General features: G+C 39.7%; 3 protein-coding genes across 4 annotated transcripts in view; 2 read left to right on the forward strand and 1 right to left on the reverse strand.

The window, feature by feature from the left end:
* Positions 1-411: 411 nt before the first annotated feature.
* mora (cysteine and histidine rich domain containing protein) lies at positions 412-9,532 on the reverse strand. Its single transcript, XM_080285710.1, has 7 exons — positions 9,373-9,532; positions 8,186-8,292; positions 7,066-7,251; positions 4,046-4,156; positions 3,581-3,751; positions 2,630-2,815; positions 412-1,384 (listed from the first exon to the last, which is right to left on the reverse strand). The coding sequence occupies exons 1-7, from the start codon at positions 9,437-9,439 to the stop codon at positions 1,187-1,189; spliced, it is 1,026 nt and encodes a 341-aa protein (XP_080141836.1). The 5' UTR covers positions 9,440-9,532; the 3' UTR covers positions 412-1,186.
* Positions 9,533-10,314: 782 nt separating this feature from the next.
* The window catches only part of LOC145416778 (dnaJ homolog subfamily C member 9), a 412,599-nt gene continuing 396,076 nt past the window's right edge, over positions 10,315-26,837 (forward strand). The window contains exons 1-6 of one of the 2 annotated variants that reach the window (XM_080285699.1): positions 10,315-10,469; positions 12,403-12,555; positions 13,725-13,841; positions 16,867-16,975; positions 17,539-17,641; positions 20,532-20,749. In XM_080285699.1, the coding sequence (XP_080141825.1) occupies positions 10,376-10,469; positions 12,403-12,555; positions 13,725-13,841; positions 16,867-16,975; positions 17,539-17,641; positions 20,532-20,729 (774 nt within the window). In that variant the 5' untranslated portion in view covers positions 10,315-10,375 and the 3' untranslated portion in view covers positions 20,730-20,749. Of the gene's footprint in view, positions 10,470-12,402; positions 12,556-13,724; positions 13,842-16,866; positions 16,976-17,538; positions 17,642-20,531; positions 21,844-26,837 lie in introns of those variants that run through there. The other variant, XM_080285698.1, reaches the window with a different exon arrangement.
* The window catches only part of nmo (serine/threonine-protein kinase nemo), a 138,068-nt gene continuing 136,232 nt past the window's right edge, over positions 25,002-26,837 (forward strand). Inside the window, exon 1 of the mRNA XM_080285703.1 lies at positions 25,002-25,537. Within this exon, the coding sequence (XP_080141829.1) occupies positions 25,149-25,537 (389 nt within the window). The 5' untranslated portion in view covers positions 25,002-25,148. The remainder of the gene's footprint in view (positions 25,538-26,837) is intronic.

Below are 26,837 nucleotides of genomic sequence, written 5' to 3' on the forward strand. Positions count from 1 at the left end.
AATATATACTTTGCATATTAGTTGAAGGGCCACTAAACTCAGTACCTGTATGTGCTTTCATATCCTTGTCTGTGTTGACAATCTGTCATGTCATACCCCATGCCATAATCAGACTCCACACACAGATACAGTACATCCATTCCAACACTTGACCTTTCAGGAGCATCACTCACTACAAATACCCTTTCCATGTTCTTCCTTCACTATAGTGGGGAAAAGTTAATTTTGGCTGTCATTTTTCCTGAGTGGTCCTGCAGCAGATCTCCTCACAGGTCTACAATACTGTATTGGAGCCTTATTTCTCCTTGCTGTTAAAAGCCACTGGGTTAATATGTTACAAAGAAAGATTTGTATTATCTAAATGTTCCTGTGTAAAGAAAGACTGAAGTATATACAATGTTTATTCATTTCTGTCACTGTCCTTCTGGATAGAAATTCACTCACTTAGGAAAGCAACCTAGTTACTGAAGACTTACATGGTGTCTTTCCCTATGCATCTACTGCTCATTTGCACTGATCTAATCAATGGATGTACAGTATACAGGTATGAGTATAAAATCAAGCTACTCCATCAAACTTAAATTACTTATTCTTTAATCATGTTAAGAAACTACACATCTGTTACAAATTCATTAAGTATAGATCCCTGCCAGTCAAGAGTACTTTGGGTTTGATTACAACTTTCTGCTTCTTATCATTTCATTGTTTCTTAACAACTACTTCCTACTACTGAAAATAAAAATTGGTACCATGTTCAGTAATGTAGGTTTATACACAGAGTTGGAGTATGAGATATGGCATAATACACAATGAATCATGACGTGCATGTAATTAACAGTTGGTAGATGAGGAATCACATGCTAAACTGGCAGGAAATTCATGATCACAAAGGGCTGTTTTCTCTGTGGCTATGGAGACATCACTGAATATCTTCCTCAGCTACATAATTTGCTTATTACACCATTCTATCCTCTTGTGCATTATTAGGAGAAAAAAGTCAATACTGTAATAGAAATATATAAATAACATAAAAGAGGATATTAAGGAGCAATGTGCATAATAAACGGCAGAGAAGAAGATACTATGAAGCTTACAATGCCAACGAGAACACAACCCTCAAATATAAAAGAGTCTGTATTGCACTTGTTTGCATCCTGAAACAATCGTTTTCCAACCTTGCATCCCCTCAGAGATCACTCAGGTCCACTGCATCAACTCTCTCCTCTAGATCGTCTTTCTCCTTGTCTCCGTCTTGCGTATCACTCCTATCCTCCACCTTCCTCACGATGTTGAGATTCCGCCAGCTCTTTGGTTCAGCTTTTCGGAGTTTTATTTCTACCTTGGTTGCAGCTAGAGTCATGCTGCTCTGTTTCTCATCAATTAGCTGAAAAGAGAAATCAAAAGGTCTAAATCAGTACTCAACAGAATATGAAAAACCTAAAAATTCAAGTCTAAACTTCCCTTAGTACCTTGTCAGGTACTGAGGAACACAGGGCAAGGTCCATTTCTAGGTGGCATAGGACACTTTGTAGCAAATCTGCCTCACAGAGTGACACTGAACATTACATCTTTTTATATCGTGTACATGACTGAGGCAAGCTATGCTGGTGCTAAAAATATACAAATAATAACATCTGTGTGTAACAGGCATGTTAAATTGCTCATGAAAAGTGTTACCAAGCCTGCAATGCCATTTAAAATACAGGCCAAGGCTACCACACTCCAGAACATTTAGGTTAAGTGACCAGCCTACACCCTTATTGGCACTGCATGTTAAAAAACTTATAGGGATTCAAACTGATGAACTATACACACAACCATCACCACAAACAGGAATTTTAGAGAACAAACACCTTATGGCTTACTTCACCACTAACCATTATGAGTATACTACATGGTCTCCTTTTTTCAGCTTGAAATTTGAAAGAAACAATTATCTTATTATTTTAAGCATATTTCTCCAACTCTGAAACAACTGACATGATTAAGTGATTTTGGATAGGGGAATCTGGGGGACACTTAACCCTGCCAAAAAACCCAGTTATGTGGTTACCACCCAGCATAGTAAATGGTTTCCTGGGTACTGGAAACCATTTAGTTTGTCACTCGGTGTAGAGATCATATGGCGCCTCTACTGTACACCGAGTTAGTCGATGATGGGCACCCTTATCCACCAGCTGTCTGGACATTGCTACTCCTCACCCTTGCCCTAGGGTGGGAAAGGAGGTCCAGATGATGATGATGCTTCTCTAACAGTTAAAGGATGCACATTTAACATTTTTCTAATGCCCATACTCATACAACCATCCCTGGGCAACTCCCTGCCAATGTACTAATGCATATTCACTGTATTAAAGCAATAATCATTCAATCACCTTGAACAGCAGACATTTTTCCCCATTTTATATTCAGTCTATGCATAATTAAAGTACTGCAGCACACACATACACAGCTACATGCACAATGCTTCATGGCATTAAAATACTTCATTCTGATGTCTTCTTGGCATACAATACACTCTTCATCACTCTTCTCCAACTTGGCTTGTGTCAACATTGTAACCCTGTATCACAAACCTACAAACATATACATGTCTAATATTACTTAACAAAACAGTTTGAGAACTTACGCCTTCAAGCTCAATATCTAGGGTAAATAGTGCCCCATCTCCAAAGACAATATTAGCATTAAGCCTGATGGGGTTGACCTCAACAAAAGTGGCAGTAGGGTTGGCCAGCTTGGCATACACAGCGATGCACACGTGGGTCCCTGTTTGGTGCCAATCGTATCTACATGCTGCCACTTTCTTTGTATCCTGGTTGGCAAAGAAATGGAAGGATTAAATCTAGTAGTGTTAAGGACTAAATTCATTTTATATTTTGAAACAGTATGAACTAGACTTTCCTTTATCTGGTAAGGGTAATCAAAACTGGTAATAGTATAGACTATTTTTTTCTATAGTTGTTAATGGTAAAAACTAATTACTTAGTAATGATAAGGCTTAAACTTTCATATATCTGGCAATGGTAAGGACTGCATCCACCTGACCCGTTCAGTACAGTGATGTATTATTCTTGCTACAGCCTGACAAAATTATTTTGGAGAGAATTTTTTGACCAGAAAGGATACATAACCTGCAGTAATTCCTTCACTACCACAGGGTTCTACTAAGGTGAATAAAACTGTCTGGTAACAACATGAATAAAATGAAAAAACAGTAATGAACTGAAGGGGGTATTAATGTGCTCTATCAGATAAACATACAGAATTTACTGTACATATACACACACTGGGAAATAGCAATTTTTTGCTAGTTGCTGTAGTTATCAAAATTAATGTTCTTTGCAGCTGCCATTAATGTACACCAGATAACTGTTTATAATACTGGTATTTACAGACTTACATTAATATAACTACCCTGTAGAAATAAATACTGTAAGTTAATGTAATTATACATACTGCAGACATATATATACCATGTACTTACTGATACTGTATTTTGATGTGAATTAATATACTGGGAAAAAAAAAAAAAATCTTTAACTCATCTGTTAAAATAAAATGGGCAGGAGCAATTTACCAATTTGACCCAACAATGGTGACCAGAGGAGCAGCCAATTTGCTCAAGAAACTCAGAGAAGTCCGTGGTCTTCTTCTGACAGCAGGTCCAATATTTCAAGCCTTCATGAAACACTGGAGTTCCTGGGTGGTACTTGCACATCTCTAGGTTGCTGTGTTCTCCGTCATAAATCTGAAAGAGAGGAGCCAGTTAAAAAAAATAAAAAATAAAATAAAAAATAAAAAACTACTTTAACAAGTATACTTTGGTGGGGAAAATGTACTGTTACAGGTGAATACTCTTTACCAGGCCTGAGAACTATAGTTCTATAATAATAAGCACTCCATTACCAAACAGAAAAACAGTACTGGTATGGAACTGGTGTATACAAAACAAGAAGTTAACATTTACCAGTTTAGTTCATAATTTTACAAAAATGCTGCTCTCACAGAAAGACTAAGACAAATAAACCTTGTGTGTACTAACCGCCTTGCAGCCGTTGTTTTTACAGCTTTCCCCAACCTTCACACCGGCCTCAATCTTCTCACCAGTTGATTCATTTTCAGACGTCTCCTTTTTTACATTTTTCTCTAGAGCCTATAAAAATAAAGTAGTTATCTGAAAACTGAATTTTTCTCTTAGAGTCTGTATTATGTAAAAATAGTGAGATGTCTGAACACTGACTTTTTCTTGAGTACCATACACTGCTTGAACACAGAAATATATGGTATAACTTCATTTGGATCAGCTCTTTTGCACTTTGGATGGCAAAATTGTAAAATATATTTCCTCTGTAATTTTTTTAAATATATAAATCTGCCATAAATTCCACAAAAATGGCCTAATAAACTTCCACTGCTACCTGTAAAGCTGATATGCTAGTTCGCTCCAGTAAGCAATACCAGATGTATGAAGCATGTGGTTGTATTTTGGAACACAAATCTGACTCAGCACATTCAATATCACTTACATTAAGTAAAGACCACATATAACTGATGATTATTTCAGTGTACTGGTATACTGCAAAAAAATAAATAAATAAATAAATAAATAAAAAAAACTTTATATATATATATATATATATGAAGAAGGAATTCCAACTGAAATTTTCCATACACTGTAGTGGTACTGAATACCTTATAGTTTTTTTTTTTTTTTTTTTTTAATCATCCAAGGTAATGCCATACAGGAACCATTGCCATATTACTTCTAAATGTAATTTTACAATGAGATACCAGTACAGTAATAATGCAATATGGTTTTTAATCATCATTCTACATGTCATACTTGAAATGAAGGGGCCAAACTAGAAACACTAATACACAAGCTGTTTTTACACAACTAATAGGCAACACTAATTAATGACTAATATAAAATTTGGCAGAATGTTAGGTTCCATTTACAGTACCTTATCTATACAGTATATGGCTGGACTGTATGAACTTAAAGAAAAAACATACACACAATTTAGTCATCATCATCTTTATTACCCAATCCTGTGGCACCCCACGAGAAGCATAGGAGCCCGGGGCTAGGCAAGTTGGTCCTGACATTTAAGATGAGAGCGACCAGCCTCACTCATCCCTGAGTAGCATTACGTGAGCAATAAACCCCAACCACCACTTGGATATAAACCTGCACAGGTTCAATCCGATCGGAGTGCCTTACTTACCCACTGACCCACAAGGCCCCATGATTTCGTTATATGGTTACCACCCAGTGTAGTAAATGGTTTCCTGGTGTACAGGAAATCATTTGGCTTGTCACTCAGTGTAGAGTCACCCCTAGGCAGAAAAATGGAAAGAAAGACAGAAGAGGGAATGTAAAGTCACCCGTAGGTACAAGGACAAGGAAAGAACAAAGGAAATGAAGACAGAATAGGAAGGAAAGAAAAAAGAAAGGAAGAGAGGAAAGGACGGACACTCAAGAACAGCACTACATTGAGTGGGTGGATGGTAGGCGCCCCCACCTACCACAAACACACATTTGTACAAATTAGATTTTCTCAGAACTACTGCTTGTACACTAGATATACGTATTTACTGTATTGCTTGATGCTGCACACTGTTACAAGAGGCTCTGACAAAAAGATATTTGACTATATGTTAACCTTTTCACTTTGACGGGTCCCTACTAAGGTGAATAAAATACTTCTTAGAAATACCAATATTAAAAAAGGCTTAGTTATACAAAAGAGGTTACTGGAGATTGTCCCTGTCCCTTTCACTAAGAGGGGTATCTAATAACCTCTAATCACTGTCTGGCAGTAGCAACAAAAGAAACGGGTCACCATACTGAAGACATTTACAAGCATAGTACATTTACAGTAGAAGTCCTGTAATCCGAATGGTAGGGAACTGAGAGTCTTTTGGACTATTGTTTTTATCTGGAGTATTGGAGGGGATCTTAGAAAACATCAGAAATATGTACATGATCATTATACGCTTTAAATGATATGGGTTATTGTTTTACTCACCAGAATAGTTGCAGGCAGGTACATCCAAGTCCAAGAGCAAGTCCAAGCCAGATAAATCCACAGATAAAGCCCAGAAAAAATAGAAAAATTTCGCCTTGAAAACTTCAGAGTGTTGGGATATTCGGATCATTGGTGGTTGGATCGGAGGACTTTTACTGCACTGCCACTTGTACCACTATAATAAACTGTGAAAATATAAGCCTTAACCCTTAAGAGACGGGTGTCTGCATATGCAGTCCAAGAAGTACAAGTGGCGAAGAGACAGGAGTCCGCATATGCAGTCCTGTCATTTTTCAAAGTAGCGTGGGCATTGAGACAACTTCTCATGCTCTATGGAGGAGTAGGATGACAATAACAAACCCTCCCCAACACCCCCACACCATAGTATATAATACTGTATTGTGGGGTATATTTTTAAACATACATATATACGGTACTCAAAACATGTTATTCTCCATAACTGCCTCAGTGTAATAAATACATTGCGGTAACAGTGACGCGACAGTGATGTGATCTGTGATATTATCATTATTATTATATTATGGAGTGTCCAGTTTATTCGAAACTTGTATTATAAAATGGTTTTGAAAATGTATTTCAATGCAAGTGTGTGTTACAAGTATTGCTGCACCAATACAGTGAAATATAACAACAACAGTGATCACACAGTGAATGTTTATAATAAGTACAATGTTGAACAGTAATTATACTGTGAAAATCAGGGTGTGGTAAGCTCCAACTAGTGGTCATAGGAGTGAAATAAAAACGTGATTTTAGTACACCTTCTAAAATCACTCCCTGTCCAGTGTAAGTTCATGTAGTCCGCAATGCCACCTCATGGAAGACCTGAAGGTATGTATTTTCCAATTGTACTTCATTTTTTACTCTAGCATTACTCATTATGTTTTTACAAGGATTTAAAAGTTTGGTTACATTTGGCCAATTATACCCATCCTCAGGGTCTGTCACAACGTGCGGATATCAGCCTTTAGGGGGTTAAACACAAAAACCTCATTGTACTCAAGCTAACCTGTTTTAACGATTGTGTAACAGTGACGGGAAGTCTGGTCATAGGTGAGTTAAAATCTGGCCTGGGAAGAGAGGGCGCGGGCTTGGGTGCCTCCACAGTAATCACTTCGTCTTTTGTCGCTTGGTCCACTTTAGGCCGCTGGGGCTCCTCTGGCTTATCTGGGTTGTGTCTGCCTTTTGTACAGCCCTGAAATGATCATGATGATAAAAGAATTATAACCTACCTTTGGAAAAAAAAAAAAATTCCCCCCCAGCGGGAAGATACAAGTCTCAGCCCATCTTACACCATCTACAGGTTTGAAAAGGAATGGAACATGCACATTTATGTACAAAGTGTCCCATGAAATGTGTGCCAAACATCAGATTATTCTTGTATTATAAATGTTAAACCACCATGAGTTCGTCTGGTAACTGTTACAGAGCTTTAGTTAATGAAGGTCTTATGGGCGAATTATGAGAGACACCACACTTGCCCATATGGTGTTCAGTTATTGTATCTCGGTAATGCTGAGAATCAAACCTGTGTTGGTATAGCATTTGTAACAAAAAATTTGTTCAAGATTAATCTGAAGATCACATTTCAAGGGAGAGCGAATCTGGGGGGAAAAGCAAAAGGGAAGCAGCTTGCTCTGATGTTGATGGTTATGACAATACTGTTTTTTTTTAATTACCTATGGCATAAAAAAATGGATGCTCAATATATATAATACCTGATTTTATTTTACGTGTTGCATCGAACATTTGTATGGTTTCACACGAAACAAAGTGTATTACACTGGAGACAAATTAATTCATTTAGTGACATGGTTTTATCCCCTTTAATATGGTGGTATTTTTACATTTTTTTCTTGCTCCCTCCTAATAATCTTATTCAACTTAGAAAAAAAAAAAAAAATGAACATGTAACAGAAGGATATATCTATATCTAATTCCCAAAAAAAAAGAGAGAGAAAAAAAAAATCACCCAATCTAAATAACAACTTCAGGTAACAAGAATAAAACAAAGTGAGCCATGCATCCTCAGAGTGAAGTGGTTAACACTGAGACATTATAATAGGAGATTCAACATACAAATGATGCACCATTTCATCAAATACTGAATTTCAAATGCAGTTACATACCTTTGTATTTAAAAAAGTAGTAAAATCAGTGCTTTTTTTATTACAACACGACCACCCCTTGTACGCATCATGAAATATCGGAGCTCCTGGGTGATATTCACATGCATCTGAAAAAGTTACTCATGTTAACCAAAGCAACCAGGACTCTTTTATTGAAATGTGAAATGCTGTTATTTTAAAAACTTTTTATATAATTTATATATACTGCAATTTTCTATCTATCTATCTATCGCCACACACCCTAATCCCATACGGGATGGCCACAAACAAATTGCCTCCACGTGACCCTGTCCCCCACCATTTCACTGCCCTGCTCCCAATTCACACCCCCCTCTCTCATATACAATTTTTAAAGACTATAAACCTACTGTTCAAGTAACTAAAGATAACAATTGATATTGTACCTGAAACTCATTGTATGGTACCACAAAAATTACAAAATACGGTATATATCAATTCACTGAAGCAGATTCAATGACACTAGAAAATCAGTTGATACAGGATCAACTCAATAAATTGAAGTTCATAAGTTAGGCCATTAGACACATGAAGCAATGCTGGATAATAATACATTCTGCTCCCAAATACCTGAATTTCAGACAATACTTGAGTCAGTTTGGCACAACAGCGACTGAGCTGCACTGCTTACAATAACTCGTAATGTCTATCTATCTATTGCCAGACGCCATAATCCCGCAAGGGGTGGCCATTTGACTTTGAGTTATTTGTTTTATGGGGAAGGGCACTAACCCTCCACCAACCCACTTGCTGACACATAGGGAGCATGCATGGTTTGGTTATATGGTTACTAACTTACAAAAATAGTGCCACCACTGACATCAGATTGTCACCATTGGCTGGGTTTGATTGGAATTACAAACTCCCAATGCTTACTTGATGCTTAGAATTATTCAAACACTACTAAAAATCTATTGAAAATCCCATGATGTCCAAAACCAAACACTTAAGCTTGTTCCCTACAACTCTAAGGTACCTAGAACACACATCCATGATCCTAAACCCAGCTTCCAAAAGTGCTAGCTGTATATTTGGAGGCTTTAGCCAGTTATGCACATATAAAAGCCAAAAGAACCTCCCCGTAACCCAATCAGAATCTTAATTACACCTTTCAACCGGTGTATTTACTTAAGATGCCGCACCAACCACCAATGACGTCCGCTACTCACCGTCTGAATTTTCCTCTATATGAAACTTCTGGCCGCAGCCTTTATTATAGCACTGAACTAACGTCATTCTGGATTGGAACTAGGACGACAGGCTGTGAGAGAGAACAGTAAATACGCTTTAAGCTCTCGTCGGAAATGCCTCTTCTGACGGACTGAACCCTTTAGATCTGTGTTCAGGCAGCACCATGAAAACATTGCCTAAGCCTCGTCTGTATCATCTCCCATCAGTAGAATATCATGATACCTTTTTACTTCATCAAATATAATAGTAAGTACTGAAAAGGCAAGTAAAAAGGGTATTTATTCGGATATTATTGATTAGTATTAATATCTAATGAAAATATACCAAAATTCATATTTGATAGTAAGTTCAAGTCAGAGTCAAGATTTGAAGGAAATTTAGGAAGATAAGTGTTCGTTTTCTGTAAGGAAGGAGAATATTCTAGATAAGCGATGTTGAAACATATGCTCTGAGTAGAGCGATATGTTTATTCATTAAAGAGTTAATGTAGGGTATCTGGGTGCTTTATGATGCTAGTAATACGATACTAGGTGTATTCTAAATTTGTGTATTAGCACGTGGACTAACATTCCCAAAAGTTCACAGCAAGGCTAATTACGTTGCCAATACCCTAAAAAATCAGAAAATTTGTATTAGTTCTTCACATGTTCATACTTTTCAAAGTTCAAGATAAAACTTGACAATCCATGGCAACCGCTGTCATCCATTGATCTCTTTATCAGTGATGACTCAAAAGTAGCAGTTTCATAAGTGTATTTTATTATCATGGCTTTGTAGATTTTTATATCTTATTACTTCTTTACGTGAGTTCTGATGCTAGTTACTAAAACTATTTTTGGAATACAATAGAATAAGAAAATGCAAATATTTACGAACGCTGTTGTCTTCCCGCGCAACTCAATCGGCAGCTGGAGGTAAACAACATTGTTACGCCAGCTTCACATCACAGCGTAATTCCTGCATTTCCTTATCTTTTTAGCGATGACAGGACTCTTAGACAGCTGCGAGGAGTTCTTTGGGACACGAGATCTGTATAAGGTTTTGAATGTGGACAAGAAAGCGTCAGAAAATGAGTGTAAGTATGACATTTAATATTTTCTTTGTCAATTGCTTAAAAATGACGTCACTTGAGACCACTCCCCCCCTTTCATTTTTGTAAATGTGATGCGTTCATTTGTGAGTTGGAGGTTTGGCAGAGTGTTAACGCCGCAGTTGTGTTTTATACGATTTCCCAGTTTCTTCTGAAGCACCATGTATCAGATGCTATGGTAACCTGTACCAGGTAGAGAACTTCACAGTGCCGTTTTATTTAGTTTTTATTTATTCCTTGATTACCTAACTTGATGGTGATATCCACATAGGAGATTGGGAAGCTCAAAGATATTAGTATCTCATGTAGGCACATTGTATGGGATGGTGGTAAGTGAAGTAAAACTAGCGTAATGATATTTTTTGGCAAAAAAGATATTGTAAGATGAACTATGCAGAAGCTCAACTTATCCTAACATAATGTAACTTATGGTGGATTAAAATAGCATAACATTAATTCATGGTCAAGTACAGTATAGGCTCATGGGTAGGATTTAGTATGGCTCCATCCCTGAAACAACAAACTTCTATGTCAGAATGGATGATGAGTGTAAATTTAATAAGAAACTTATCAATAGGAAGCAGTCATTGCATAGGTTAGAAAAAAGAATGAGCAGAATGTACGAGACAGTAAAAAAAAATAATAATAATAAAATAAATGATGACCTTCAACTGGATTTTACTGAAAACCAAATACGATCATGTGGGAGGTGAACCACCACAACAGCAGAATTAAGGCAACAGCTGTCCTTGCAGTGTTATATTTTGTCAAGATACCAATGTATTATTTAGCGCTGTACGTCACTATGGTCTTGCTGGAACTGTCATTGAGCTTAACTTTATGTTCAACCATCTGAAGATGGCATCAACACTTGTCGAGCTAGTGTTGGACTGACACTGTTGGAGCCTAGAGTTTCATCCAATATTGGCTTTCGTGCCTTCAAGTTTGCTGCCTCAAGACTTTATAACAGTCTTCCACTTGATATAAGGCTGATCAAGGGCATAAAGAGTTTTAAAAACAAGTTAAAGACATTCTTGTTCTCAGAATGTTACGACCTGGAGGATTCAACAATCAGGGAAGGATACGCACTGTGATTTTTGTATTGGGTTTGATCTAATTCATACGTGATGGTCCTGCAGAGTGCCTTTGGCGGAGTGGGACCAGATAAATAACCACAACAACTTCAACTTCAACATCCCCATCAAGATATTATTGACAATCCCCTTAACATATTTAGATGGAAATTTTACACTGTTTAGAATCAGTCTTTTTAATATTTTCCACTGAAATGACAGTAATTGGATATAGCTTATAAATACAGTATGCAGTTGATATAGACACCGGATTTTTGCCATAACCTGTAATTTCAGTTACAGTACATATTATTCTCTATTGCCAACCCACCATCAGATGATTTCATTCCTCACCGGAAGAACTTCTTGTAGCGAATGAGTTAATGAAGGCGATATCTAACTCCTTCATTTTGTAAATCTGACCTAAGGTGAATAAAGCTGTGTGGAAGTACTGGTAGTAATAATAGAACAGAAAATACATCATCAGAGTGAAGGGGTTAATATGAGAATTCCTTGTGCATTGGTTGGGTCACGGCACATGGGTTTGTTAGTAAGCTACTGTTATTTACAGTTTTTTAATGAAACTAAAGCAACCAGGTATAATGTTTGAAACCTTTGTGTACATACTGGTATTTGTTCTGTAATCTGATTTTTCGTGTACAGTATTGTGAGAAAGGCATGTAATTTTGTTTGCATCCTGTTTGTATCCCTTGTATACATTTGTTCTGTAACTTAATTTGTAAATTTAAAGTGAAAATGACTTGTTCTTTTCTTTATTTTGACGGAGAGAACCCTTGGGGAAGTGTTGATCGTGAGCTCATGGTTATTATTTGTGTGTGTTGCAGTGAAGAAGGGCTACCACCGTGTCTCCCTCAAGGTTCACCCTGACCGAGTGAACCCCAATGAAAAACAAGATGCCACACAGAAGTTTCAGACCTTAGGAAAGGTGTATGCTATCCTGTCTGATGTGGACCGCAGGGCAGTGTATGATGAGTCAGGTGAGTGGTAGCCATATCATAGAATTATGTCTGATCTTGGGTTGATTTAATAACTTTTGTGTATTCCTGTGACAATATTCCTGGCTTCCTGCCCTTTTTTTTTTCCCCCCCCCTTCATTTGTGTGTTGTTTTAAACATGATAAGATGTTGCTAAGCTATCTCTGACCACCAACAACAAGCATAACAGTCAGTGAGGAGAGTACCTTGACACTGCTGTAAATGAAAGAGATGGGTACTATAACTTTGCGTCTAAAGTTACAGTACAGGACAGGTATAGTGTATTAATACAGTATTGTGATATTATTTCCACTTTCATACCAAGTAAAATTATTTACAAATTTTATTTCCCTATAAAGATTCTGTATTGGTAACTGCCAGAATGTTCTTTCAATTCTTAACACAGTATAAGGACAACTAAATGTTAGTGAAGGTGCCTTTGTCTCTTTGTTAAGACAGTCCATAGCACAACCAGAGGCAAAAGTCATGAAGCTGAATACAATGGCCATTACAAGGACTAAGTACATGATAATCTTAGTGTGAAAATATTAAATGCTCAGGTCATTTTGTGCTGGTGGTAAAGGGTAATATAGGATTACGTATTACCATTTTATTTTGTTTTTACCACATCCTTGGGTATTATGAAAGCAGTAACAGTCCATATTATCCGTTCTGGAATATACTGTAGGTGGGCCCAAGGTTAGGCTACTGTTATCCAGACCATTAAAGCCGTAGGAACCACCCAGTGTCCCAGGCAGCAGTGATATGATTGAAAAACCTCCTGCCACCTCTTGGATGTGAACTGTGGCACATTAGTACAGTCTGCTTTTACTTAGTGCTGAAGAGGGACACCTTCCCAGATTGAAACTAATATAACTGGGTACCTCTATTTCTGGTTTTACGAATGTTTGTCACCTTCCTCCATATTCCTCTAAAGGAGGATGGTGGACCACAGAAGGACAGTTTCAGCCTGCAGTTCACTGGGGTTATGTATGAAATGAACTTAGGGTGACGAAAAGGACAGTAACAACAGTTCTCACTAAACCTTTGTGTATTTGCTGCTTTGTTTAAAAAAAAAAAAAAAAAAAAAAAAAGAGTTTATATTCAAGAGTTGCTGAGTAACATGCCATTGTAATGCAGTGTCTCATGCCTCCATTACTTTGACCATGTAGGTGAAGTGGATGACGAGAACATTGCACCTGATGACCGTGACTGGGACCAGTACTGGCGCCTCCTCTTCAAAAAGATCACCATTGAGGACATTAAGAATTTTGAGTCAGAGTACAAAGGTAGGATGGTTTGCTACACTGTGTTGGTAGTATTGTTTATGCAAATTGTGGGTAAGCTGAGTTATATCAGTGGGAGAAGATTGTATGGAAGTAAAGGTGATCAGTGTGAGTATGTACAGTTTTTCAGCGAATAAATGTGGTGATTGATCTAGGCACAGCTAGAAAAGACATATGTAGTGTCAACTGAGAGGATAATAACGTATAAAAATCTGGTGAGTGATGATATGGGTAGGGTTACGAGATAGACTAGGTCAGCTAAGGTAAACCGGACTGAAACTGATGCTCAGTGGTAAAGAAAAAAATATTTTAATTCTTATGCATGCTGATGATGATGTGCTACTTTGCTAATTGTGAATGGGACTTTCTGTTGACTGGATCCGAGTTTTGCAAGTGTTTGTTAGTGGTAAGGTCTGAGAATGGTTGTATGATAGAGTAGTAGTGATGGTTATGGTTATTAAGAGAGGTGACGATGCAGTGTGCTGGTGAATGGCGAAATGGTGGAAGAATCTGAGGTAGGTAACCTTGTGGTGATGCATTGATAGAAAAGAAAGGGAAATTTGAAAAGGAAGCTGAAAGTTGTTAATTCTGAATACTAAGGTGGCTGATAAGAATAATAAAGGTCTTGATAAGGAAAAGAGGGAAAAAAAAAAATGAGTACAGAAGTTCCAGCAGGAGTACATGAGGGTTTGTTAGTGTACGGTACATATTAAGATATGAGTATGTAAAAATATATTCTGTATGGCAGCCCTGTATTATTATGTGCTACATTTTGATTTGCATTTTAATCTCACTGAATTTCTTGGTACAGTGCTAACTTCCAGATCTGAAATACTTGGTTCCAAAGACTTTATTGAAAGTGGAATCATAATGATAACTGTGAAAAAATCATGTAATAAATAGTCTAGATTACTTTGAACAGTAAATACAATGAAGTACCTAGCATTAGTAATGTATCATCAGCTCTTATACATATCTGCAAAAGTGTCTTCAAATATGCATTGATTATTGGAGGACATGTTATATTAATACCTGTGTAACATGAAAAAATGTTTAGGAAAGTGAAGGTTTTTGGATTTGGGAGTTTGTGCTGTCTTATCTTTAATCTCTTTCTTTAAGTTATTAATATGTCATACAGTGCTCGTCAGAAGTATTCAGCGTTGTCCGCCGGGCGTGCAATACTTATGGCCAAAAAAGAATCACCCATTTTTGGGGGTAAGAATTGAGCCACAAGTTTGAGCTCCGAGCATGACGTCACGGTAGCCTGGGGCCTTCTGACGCGCTGGTTGGTTCCCGCCTCAGTCGCCCACGGGCTGCCTGAGAGAGAGGAACTCCGCCGAGTGTCCCTCTCAAATTGCGCCATTTTTTACCGAGTGTCCCGCAGTGTTTTGGCCTTCAAAACTTTGTTATGGCACCTACCCGTGAACTATCGAGTGAAATCATATCCCAGATCATTGCTCTAAAGGAGGCAGGCCACCAGACAAAGGAAATTAGTGAATTGGTTGGTGTGGCACGATCGACAGTGCGTTGTTGGTGTGCGCGGTTTCGGGAGGAAAACAGTGGTGAAGTTCCCACAAAGAAACCGAGGTCTGGTAGGCCTAGGAAAACTTCCCCAAGGTCTGTTAATGTTTTAAAACGTGCAGTGGAGTTTAATCCTCGTGTGAGTGCAAGGAAAATTAAGGAGAGCAACCCAGAAGTGTTTGGTGATGTGTCAGTGAGAACAGTGTCTCGTAGGGTGCATGAGCTTGGTTACACAAGTCACAGGCCTGTGAAAAAGCCTCTTCTCTCTAGCAGCCAGAGAATTCGTAGGCTTGCCTTTGCTAATAAATATCTAAATTGGGGTGAGGAGCAATGGTTGTCAGTGTTGTGGTCTGATGAGGCAACGTTTAGTGTTACCTGTAACAGAGGAGCATGCAAAGGTAGTGACCCACTTGACCCACGGTATGTAGAAAGCACAGTTAAACATCCTGATTCACTCATAGTATGGGGTTGTTTTTCAGGGAAGGGTTTGGGGAAGCTTGTTGTACTTCCCAAGAACCTCAGAGTGAATCAGGATGTTTACCTGGAGCTTCTGTGTGATCATTTACCAGACTCCTTCGAGCTAACAGGTGCACGAGTGTTTCAGCAGGACGGTGCACCTGCTCACAAGGCCAAATCGGTCACCAATTGGCTTCGTGACTGCGAGGTATCATTCATGACAGACTGGCCAGGAAATAGCCCAGACCTCAACCCGATTGAAAACCTCTGGTACCTCGTAAAGAAGAGTCTCCAAGGGAAGGACGTGAGCTCTCTGCCTAAGCTGGAAGCCGCCATTCGTGACTCCTGGGACAAAATACCGCTCCAGCACCTCAGGAGCCTCGCCCTTTCACTTCCAAGACGTCTCAGGTCCGTGAAGAAACGTAAAGGCTACCCTACGAAGCACTAAAGGTAAATAAAATGCTTTATTTATATGTTTTTTCAATGTTGAAAGGTTTGTTTCTCAGGAGGGACGCAGGGCGCTCCATACTTCTGACGAGCACTGTATGTGTATATCTATTGCCTTATGTTGTACCCCACCTGTACAGTATACGGTATATGTGGTCACGCAGAGAAAAACAACAACATGCATCAGCATTATCAAATTACAGGTATATCCACTGACTGAAGTTGCATTTATACAGTTTCATGGTAAACACAACTTTTAGTTCAGTACACCATCAGCAGCAGCAACAGCATGACACCGATTTTACTAAAAATATGTTTACCCTAAGATTGAAACAGCTCTGGGTATAATTCATCAGTTTGAATAATTGGGGCTCAAAAATACAGTATAACGTTTGTACATGTAACTGAAATTAAACTCAGTCATCGGCCTCCATTCTGGTCCAGCTTCCCACATAGACTGGTTGATTAATCAAGTATTTCTGGCAGCGCAACAGTCAAGGTCACATGCGGCAATTCCCACATAGATTCCTCAGCCCTCATACCTATGTATCGTGTGCTTGTCTCAATTCTTATATTAATTTGCATTGGTGTTTATTTGGAATAGATTCTGCAGAAGAGCAGAGTGACCTGAAGCAAGCCTATGTGGATGGTGAGGGTGACATGGAATACATCATCCAGAACGTACTGTGTGCCACTGTTGATGATGAGCCCAGGTAAAGATTGTCAGTGTGACCATCAAATGATGGACAGGAATGGGATGGTGGACTTCAAGTTATCAGAGAAACAGAATGAAGAATGAACTGTCATCATTAAAAGACAAAAGTTTCCTTAATGTTTTATGCTTCAGACTTTTATAATGCATATTTTATTAATCAAGCTTCAGCAGTTTTATTATTTTTGCAAACATTTTCTATATACAGAACTGCCATGTTTTTAGGAACAGTCAGTAATTGGTAATATTGAAAATTACAGGATAAATGAACAGATGTTGCAAACATATCATGGAATTTCATACTTTATCATAATGTACTGCATAAGTGAAAAAAAGAAAGTTATAGTGACTGACACGTTTTCTGTGTGACCTAATAAATGGATAACTGAACCTTTGCTGTTTTTCACTTTGCTCAGGAAGTCAAAATGAAGTTACATTATAGGCTGCCTGATAAGTCTGAAATGTCTGACATGTGAAGAACCTCCCCATCCTTCAGTGGGAAAAAGATCAGGATGATGACTGTTTCTCACCAGCCAGTGAGTTAATTGTTGTTGTTGTCCTCAGGTTCACTAAGATTATTCAGAAGTGGGTGAAGAATAAGGAAGTACCTGACTTTGACCGCTTCTCCAAGGAGTCAAAAAAGAAGAAGGATGCAAGGAAGCGCAAAGTAAGAGCTCATTCAGGAACAGTGGTACTGTTGATTAAAGCTTGTCTGGACTGTGTGTGTGTGTATATAACAAATGTGTTTGAGGCGAATGGCCTCATTAATAGAAAGATAATCTTGAGAGTGGGATGACCAGAAATATCACATGCTTCTATTGGAATCAGCTTGTAAGAGATTATGTGTGCAGAGCCAATTCTGTGCCATCCTTAACCCTGCACGGTTGCTGACTAAATACAGGAACTGTACAGTATTAATTCCTTGTGGAATGCAGTTAACATGCATGATGTTGTCTACCACTTTCAACTCTCTTAAACATTACCTTTTGACTGGCCAGCTTGCCTTCCCTCATAGCTGTACTCCAGCATTCCAGTTTTTCCCTCACCCTTTCAGACAGGCACATAGCACCCATATTCAGTCTTTCATGTACATAATTACTTTAATTTGGAATAGTCTAGTTAAGTGTGTCTTCTGCACGCCCCGGACATCAGGTATTTCAAATAATTGGAGTGCCCTTAATGAGAGAGGACAGTGTTTGGAAAATCCCTGTACTGTTGTTTGCAGATGATATGTTGTTAAGTAAAGACAAAGAGGAGCTGCAAGGCTTGGTGGATGAATTTGGGAGAGTGTGTAAGAATTGGAATCTAAAGGTGAATGTAGGGAAAGGTAAAATTATGGTCTTTGAGAGAAATAGTCAGTAAGTGTACAATGAGGTTGGATGAGGAAGAAATGGAAAATGTGAGTGTGTTTAAGTACCGGTACTTGGGTAGTGTGATGAGTGAGGATGGAAGTTCAGAGGGTGAAGTGCTGCTTAGGGTACAACTAAAGGTTGCTGGTTCTTTGAAAGCAGTGATAAGAAACAGGGAAGTGAAAAAGTTACTGCATGACACTATTGCGGTACCAACTCAAACATATGGAAGTGAAGCTTGGACCTTGTTGGAGGGACACAAGTCATAATGAGTTATTTGAGAGGAGCATATGGAGTCATGTGAAGAGACAGACTGACAAACGAGGAAGTTAAGGAGCGTTGTGGTGTGGACGTGGATGTGATAGGAAGCGTTAAGAGAAACACATTGAGGTGGTTTGGCCATGTGGAGAGGATGGAGAGCAAGAGACTGACGAGGAGAGTGTATCTGAGTGACATGGAGGGGGGAAAGAGGGAGGGGGAGGCCAAGGATGAGATGAAGGGATGGAGTGGAGAGGTATATGAGAGGGGGATGTGAGCTGGGAGCAGGGCAGTGAAATGGTGGGGGAAGGACAACACGGAGGCAATTTGTTTGTGGCCATCCCTTATGGGAATGAGTCTTCCGGCAATAGATAGATAGATCATCATCATCATCATCTGGACCTCCTTTCCCACCCTTGGGCAGGGTGAGGAGTGGCAATGTCCAGACAGCCCAAGTTTGCCAGTCCAATGGGCCATGCTTCCATTTGATCGCCATTCAAGCCCCCAGAATCCTGGCTGTATTTGATTAGCCAAAACATTCACCTTGTTCTGTAGCTTCACAAACATATCCGATAGAGTCAGTTCAGACACTGTCACATTGAAATGGGGTGCCAAATCCCTGATCATGCGCTTCTCACAATATTCGTCCAGCCAGCTCAGTCTTTTGTCAGTCCCCTAGCCTCACTGACTTCTAAACCTCTCTTCCTCACACACTCGTCCACCATATCCCTCCGCCTTCTCCTTGGCCTACCTTACCTCCTCCTTTCTTCAAATTTGCTCAGATTTACCTTTTTCACCACTCTCTTGTTATCCATTCTCTCCACATGACCATACCATCTCAGTACACTCTCTTCGATTCTGGTGTCCACAGACTTCCTTACTAACCACATCTCTCACGAATCACGTTATTTCATATCCTATCCACTCTCTGCACTCCACACACATTCCTCACCAGTCACATCTCCATTGCTCTTACTCTTGGCTTTTCATTTTCATGCCACACCCTAGTCTCTCATCCATATGTTAAAGTTAGCACTAATACTCGTTCATGTAAGCCTTGTGCAGCTTCAACACTCAAGCCTCTGTTTCTTATCAAGGCCCTCGTTGCACCAGCTACTTTCAATTATCAGTGATAATATTTTGAACTTCTTTGTAGGCCGAAGCTCACAAGTGGTCGATTCCTAACTTGATACTGTACAAGCAAACTCAGTACTGTATAGCTACTTATTATTCTTGATTTTTTACAGCACAGTCTAGTAAGAGAAGACAGTTCATTGTGACTGTGTAGCTCTAGACACTGTAAAGTGAAGTAGGCTAGGCATAAAACACAGTTCTAGACAGTAAGTGTAAAAAGATATGGAAATAAATGTTTATGAACACTAATGAAGCTTAGTAGACTCAGTCATTAAAGAAAATTGTACACATAAGCATTGCATACTTTGGACTACTGTATTTTCAGGTACCACATACAGGACAGCCCTGTATAAGAAAGCAGAATCCAGTACATTTAAAATATCTGATATAAGTGTTATATATTTTCTCCCCCTCCTAAATGATGTCAGTCATCAGACTTTTCCTAGCTTTAATCAGCTAGGAACAGTCTGATGACTGACATGGTAAATTAGGTATGTTAATATTTGAAAGTAAAATTAAAGATAGGCATAAGGAAGTATGTCAGCAGACATCAGTCATCTGTCTTAATGTGAAGCCTTGCTAATGTGCATTCCATGGTTTATGAATGCTACTCATTGTTCATAATTTACAGTAAAGAGTACCCATGCATTGATTGACATGGTACATTTCAGTAGCCACGTACCATTTTCTACTGCATGTTGCATTAAAAGTTAAAGGATCATTAATGATGATACTTTATTGTGAATCAAAAGATATTAATAAATTATTTAGCTACTTTCATGCATAACTTATCATTTTTGCTTTGACAATTCACAGGCAGAGAAGGAGGCAGAGGAGGCAGAAGAGATGAAGAAAGAGCTTGGTTTGGGTGACACTGAGGACAGTTTGAAGGCACTGATTCTAAAGCGGAGCCGTGAGAGGGCTGGCGAGATGGACTCCTTCCTCAGTGATTTGGCTAAAAAATATGGTGGCAGTGGAGGCAAGAAGGGCACCAAAAAGAGTGGGAAAAAGTAGGAAAAGGGGCATTAAACAGAGTGGGAAGAAGCAGGTGGGAGAAATAAGGAATGGGTAGAAGGAAGGAGATAAGGGACAGTTCAAAGGATGAGGAGTAGGGAGAAAAATGGGAGATTCAAGAAGTGCGGGAAGAGGTAAGAGAGATGAATCAGATCTGCAGAGTATGGGCAGAGTAGTGAGTGGTGAGGTATACAAAGGAGGAGGATGAATTTATTGATGTAGGAAAGTTGAAGTAATATGTACCATTGTCCTAATTTGTCTTTATTTACTGAAGCAGTTATGCTGCCTAGTATCTTATATATCAGTTTTATTTACTGAATAATCATCTTTGTTGGCAAATGAGATAGATATGATTTTCCTCATGGCTTACTTTGGCTGGTGATGTGCTTTTAAAGACATTAAAATTAAAAATTGTCCTGTTTTAAAGTTAACTGTAGATTCAAGCATTATTGATACTGGAGCATTGGCCTTAAGTAATGCATGCCACCATTCTGAATACTGTATTATGGATATGATAATGTGTCCTTAATATTATGCTGCTAGAAAACCTTATAATATAGCAATTTAGTGTGGTGAATCAGAGTAGTTTATGTAAGACAGATACTACTTTGATCAGTTTAGTACTGTAGTTGATGTATATTGGGCCAAGATTCACAAACTATGATCCATTCTCTGTCATAGCTGTGACTTATTTTCTCAGGAAGGATAGGAGTCCCAGCAGAATTTTCCAGTGTTTCATATTCTTCCTGCAAAAGCAAATACTAATTACAGCAAGGAATTGATCATAAGTCTGTTTGCGAATTGAGGTCCTATTCTCTACTTAGTCATGGCTTTTTATTTTTTCCTGGCTGCTTTACCTGTGATGACCCTCATATGATGCTGAAAGGAACAGCAAGTGGGGATTAGAGGAGTACTGTTTATATTATGTACTGACATAGCTCATCTTTATAGTTGTGCAAAAATATAGCCACTTATTTTATTATATCTGTTTTCACTTGTCCATTGCAGCTTGTCGGTGCCAAAAGTTTTTTATAAATTCATCAACACCGTTGTCCTATCCCTGATTCTCATTAAAAACTGTGATGGGTAGTAGCAGGGGCGTACCTAAAGATTCGGGGACCCGGGGGGCTAGGTTCTTTGCAGGGCTCCCCTCCAGGAGGGGGGACCCCACAAAGAACCTAGCCCCCCTAATTCTCAAAACTTATCTAATGTTTCAGATGGGATTGTCGGGATGATAAATATACTGTATATATATTTTTAAATATTAATAAAAAAAAAGCTTTAAAAAATTTTATGGCTTTTGGGAGCCCCCCCCTCTATTGGGGGCCCAGGGAGCAGTCTCAAACAGTCCCCCCCCCCCCCAGGTATGCCACTGGGTAGTAGTAGTAGTTGTTGTAACTCTAAGTTTGTCTGAAATGAGAACCCAGCGAACTGCATGTTGAAGTTGACCTCCTACAACCCACCCTCCTCCTTTCAAAGGATGGGGAGGAGAGCCCAGTGGACCACATACTGAAGTCACCCTCCTCCTACAGTCCACCATCAGGGTGGGTCAGCAAAGTGAAATCGTTTGGGGGCAACAATAATACAGCAAATTTCATCATACTGTACTGGAATTAGATTAATGGGAAATGACAGTACAGTCAAAGATACCTTAGGACAAGTAAACATTAAAAAATTTAATTCTCCCACAATCAAAGAGAACCACCAAAGACCAAGCAAGAATTTACGGCATTAATTTCCCATGACTGAACAAATTGTCTGTTGCCAGCGTAAGTGGATTATTAGGTGCATCAAGGGTTACTTGAGATACTTATAGTTTTTGAAATTTTTGACTGCTAGGATATCAGTTGAATTCAGGAATGTGAGAGGTGGGTTGTGATGTGAATTGAGATGGGAGAGGTTTGTGTCCAATGAATATGAGCTGTACAAGAAGAGGTGAGACATGCAAGTGGGGAGTGGGCAAACGAATGAGGCAAGGCAGAATGAAGTACACACTTTGAAGGTGAGCACTGTAGGTTAGGATTGGAAGTGAAGATTTAAAGCAAAATTTCCTAAGAAAAAGGGGGGGCTGAGCAGACAGGAGTGAGGCGAGGCGTTGGTGGGGTAAGGAGGGAGGGTAGTACTGGTACCACTTGTGAAGACAGACTTAGGTCTGATCGCATTTGCGGTATGAAGGTTTAAAGTTTTCTGCAATAATAGTCAACAAGCAAACACATTGCTTTCGAAGAGATGCAGGTGAAGTAACCTGTACTGTCGTCGACCTCACCGTGACGGTTGTAGAACCAGAGTGGAAGGAACTGTAATTCTACCCAAGTCTCGAGCGACAAACAAAACTTCGCCATTTTGGTTCAAGATGTGATCTCTCATGATGATTACGTTCCCAACTGAATTCAGGTTCATTAAATTCGGCCACCGGTGTAACTAATCAAACAAAATTCAAATCCTTTAACCGTTCAGACTTAAAAAACAGCGCATACCCCGGCAAATGACAGATGTGGGCCCAAAATGGCGATGGTTGGCATTATTACTGTAGGTCCTCCGTGGGCAGCTGTCGCTTCTTGCTAACAATGGGGCAGGTAGGCAGGAAGGAGCTGGCAGGAAAATGTCTGAGTGGCCGTTGGGCAGGCGGTACACGCAGCTTCATATGATTTAATTATGGCAGAAGAAAAGATCTTCCTAAGTTTTTGAATTATTTAACACCCAGCCTCCTATGACTCACTCAGCTGAGTAAAATCGTTTGGCATGAGCTGGAACATAATCCCCATGGGAGAGTTATGTTACCAGTATTATGCTTTCAGACTGAGATGAATAAAATCAATTGGCGTAATCATCTTTACTTTGTCTTACTGTAGTACTGTCGTTACACTTTTGTTGGAGATGCCTATCGTGGACTTGTAGTTATCCTCTCATGTTCTTATGAGGTGGTTTAATTATTAGTCACATTAGACCTTACTATGTAAGAATAAATAAAGTATATAATAGTCATACCGAAAACCCTTCCAAAAATCTACAGTAAAACATTTACTAACCGTCATTTCTGTTGACGTCATTTTCAACTTGAGCTTTTAAGCTTTACGCCACTAATGGTAAGAGTACTGTACCATAACCCTTAGTGCACATTAAACCTTACTATGTAAGAATAAGGAAAGTACTGTATACTAATACTGAAAACCCTTCCAAATATCTGATACATAATTTACTAACCGTCATTTCAACTGACGGTATTCAAATGTAGGTTTTAAGCTTTACTGATAAGAGCACTGTACATAACCCATTAGTGCATCTTATCAGCGTCTCATAATCTAAATCCCCTTATCAATGATATGCAAGGGTGTTTAATCTACGTTAATGATTGCAATACCATTTAGAAAATTTAAAAGTACGACAGAAAGCATCACAGGTTTTAAAAACAGCTGCTTTTCGTTGATTATGGCAAACATCGTAGCAGTAATATTAAACTTAAATGGAATCACTCGAACTGTATCGCCAAGTGAATTATCACCGGATTTCCAGAAGAGAAGCGTAACATCAGCGTAATTACAGTTACTGGTACGCTATTACATTACTATCAATATATTGTGAAATAAGTATTACGAAACCAATATATACATTAATATACCTTTGATGGGATATCCCAAACACTACATTACCGCCACAGCATCACCAAACAGATTTGTGACGGGAAATAACCCCGCCGAAAAACAAATTTGCGGGCGCTTGACAAATATTGTGGAGCAGCATTTTGTCCAATCCCTCTCCTTTGTCCACTCTTCACTGTCCTTCATTTTTTTCCATGTATAACTGAGATTCTTGTTAGTTTCGATATGTTGGTGTTTTCCTGGTTTCTGTATTGGCATGGAGATAGTATTTGCTGCTGTAATAGGTATACTGAGGAGGTTATTATCCCGAGTTTAGGTGAGTTAGTAATATATCACTAGACAGGGATGATGGCTCCTCCCCGCCATGGATGCCTGACGTACGATAAACATCACACTTGCGCTAACCACATATTATTTTATGGATATATTATGGGGTCCGTGGATGGTGTGTTGTATGGGAAATAGTCTTAATATGGCTAAATATAATTATTCATGCAGTTACGAGGAAATTTTAGAAATTCCATCATTTCCGTACGAGATTTGATGTTAGAGATGCAGCACGAAAAATTGCGAGGGTGAGCCAGTCAGTGAGAGAGCGTCTGTGAGGTAGTGTTGTTGGAGCGTCGCTCTGCCAGGCCACAGCGTGGGGAGATACAAAGGGTTAATGTGGATATTGTGAGGGGAGTGCTGTTGGTGCGGGGACCTGGTGACGACAGGGAGAGTGAGGAGTGGAGTGAGTGTTAGTGTGCAGAGAGGCGGAGTGTCCGCCAGAGATAAGCCAGGTGTGAGGGCAGTGCCACCCATGTGAGGCTCAGCGCCCATGGCTGTGGTGGGCACTCGCTCCGGCAGTGGGCGGCAGCACGTCATGGCGGGCGTGGGTGAGCGAGGCGTGGGCGTTGTGCCTCCCGCCCACAATGCCGCTATCCTGGCCGCTGCTCAGCCGGGCTACTACGCCCACCTGGACCCCCGGGGCGGCGCCCCCCAGGCCGGCACGGGCGTAGGCGCCATCCATGCCCACCACCCGCACCACAGGACCTCCAGCGGTGGACAGCAGCAGCAGCAACAGCAAGCAGCGCCCCAAGCCGGCGCGGGCGTGGGTGTGGGCGCAGGGCAGCCCCACCACGCCCACACGCCCGCGCCGCCGCCTCCGCCCGCCACCGAGGTCACCCCGGACAGACCCATCGGCTACGGTGCCTTCGGTGTGGTGTGGTGAGTTCGGCCCCCTGGCCCTTTGTTTGTTGTGGCGGCCCCCTCCTCTCCCCTCCATACCTACCCAGCGTCCCTCCCTCCCACGTGCTGCCTCCCTCCCTTTGTTCCTCCCCCTTCCCCATCACGTACCCTGCCCCGCGCCTGCTGCCCTACCTCCTCTCACCTGCCCTTTGTCCCTCACTCACCTCACCTTAACACTGTCTCCTCACAGTTGCATCATTACTACCCTTACACCTTGCATCACCCCTCCCTATCCTCTGCATACTTCTTACAGTCTAGTTTCCCAAGATTGTCATACAGTCCAAACTAAACCAGGGAAAGAACGATTTTAGCATTATTGTGGAGAGCATTCTTATATAAATTGAAAACCATTGTCATGACCGAGTTTTGAACGTTGATTGGCTTGGAAATCTGAAATATCTCGTGTAGCGAGGATTTTTCTCGGCAGGAAGGACAAGGAAAAAGGAGAAATTACAATGTTCCCACGCCACGTGCTGCCTGTAAAAAAAAAATGGTAACAAGATGAAGTATTTCTGAGAGCTTTGTTCATCTTAGTATTCAGTGTTCAGTCGCAACAGATTTAGAGTTCCCTATATTCTTACAGAAAAGAATGAAAACCAATCTTCCCTTGTGTCGTGTTATAAATAAAACTTAGTTTACTAGAGGACTTTTTGTAGCTAGTTCTCAGTTTTCTGGTATAATAATAGTAGTAATAATATTGGAGAGGAAATTGTCGGTGAGTCTGCCCAGTACCTGTAGATACAAACCTTAATTACGAGAGGTCATTACTATTGTCTGAACGCTTTTGAGAATTACCCCTGAACCTTTCCCTGGTTTTGCTTATCCTGTGAATAGTTTCAAAATTACAGTTACGTGGAAAATGAAGTTATCTGGTGGTTCTCAGCCTCTTATTTATCGTCCAAAATATTCAGTTACCGGTTTGTGAGGAAAATTATCGTAATAGATACCGTACATATTTTAGCTTGAAATTTCCCCCCATTTTAAATAATAACATGAATTTTTCCATTATTAAGCGGCTTGAATTTTTCCCATTTGAATTATAACGAATTCCCATTTTAAATTTTAACGAATTTTTCCCTTTTGAATTAGTTTGAATCTTCCTCATGTACATTATACCGTGAGTTTTCCCCGTGTTTTTCCCTAACACATGGCTTCCCCAACCTCCCTCTTGCGCGCATTCTTTCTCAACCTTCCGTACGTCACCCATTTCTCGGTAAAAAGCCAAATACCTTGACGTGGAAGCCTTGCAACAGGTAGAGGGAGAGAGGGTACAAGTGAT

Source organism: Coenobita brevimanus, chromosome 107 (assembly GCF_032717465.1).
Source record: "Coenobita brevimanus isolate Jiangsu-jjx chromosome 107, ASM3271746v2, whole genome shotgun sequence".
In the NCBI taxonomy this organism is placed as follows: Eukaryota; Metazoa; Arthropoda; class Malacostraca; order Decapoda; family Coenobitidae; genus Coenobita; species Coenobita brevimanus.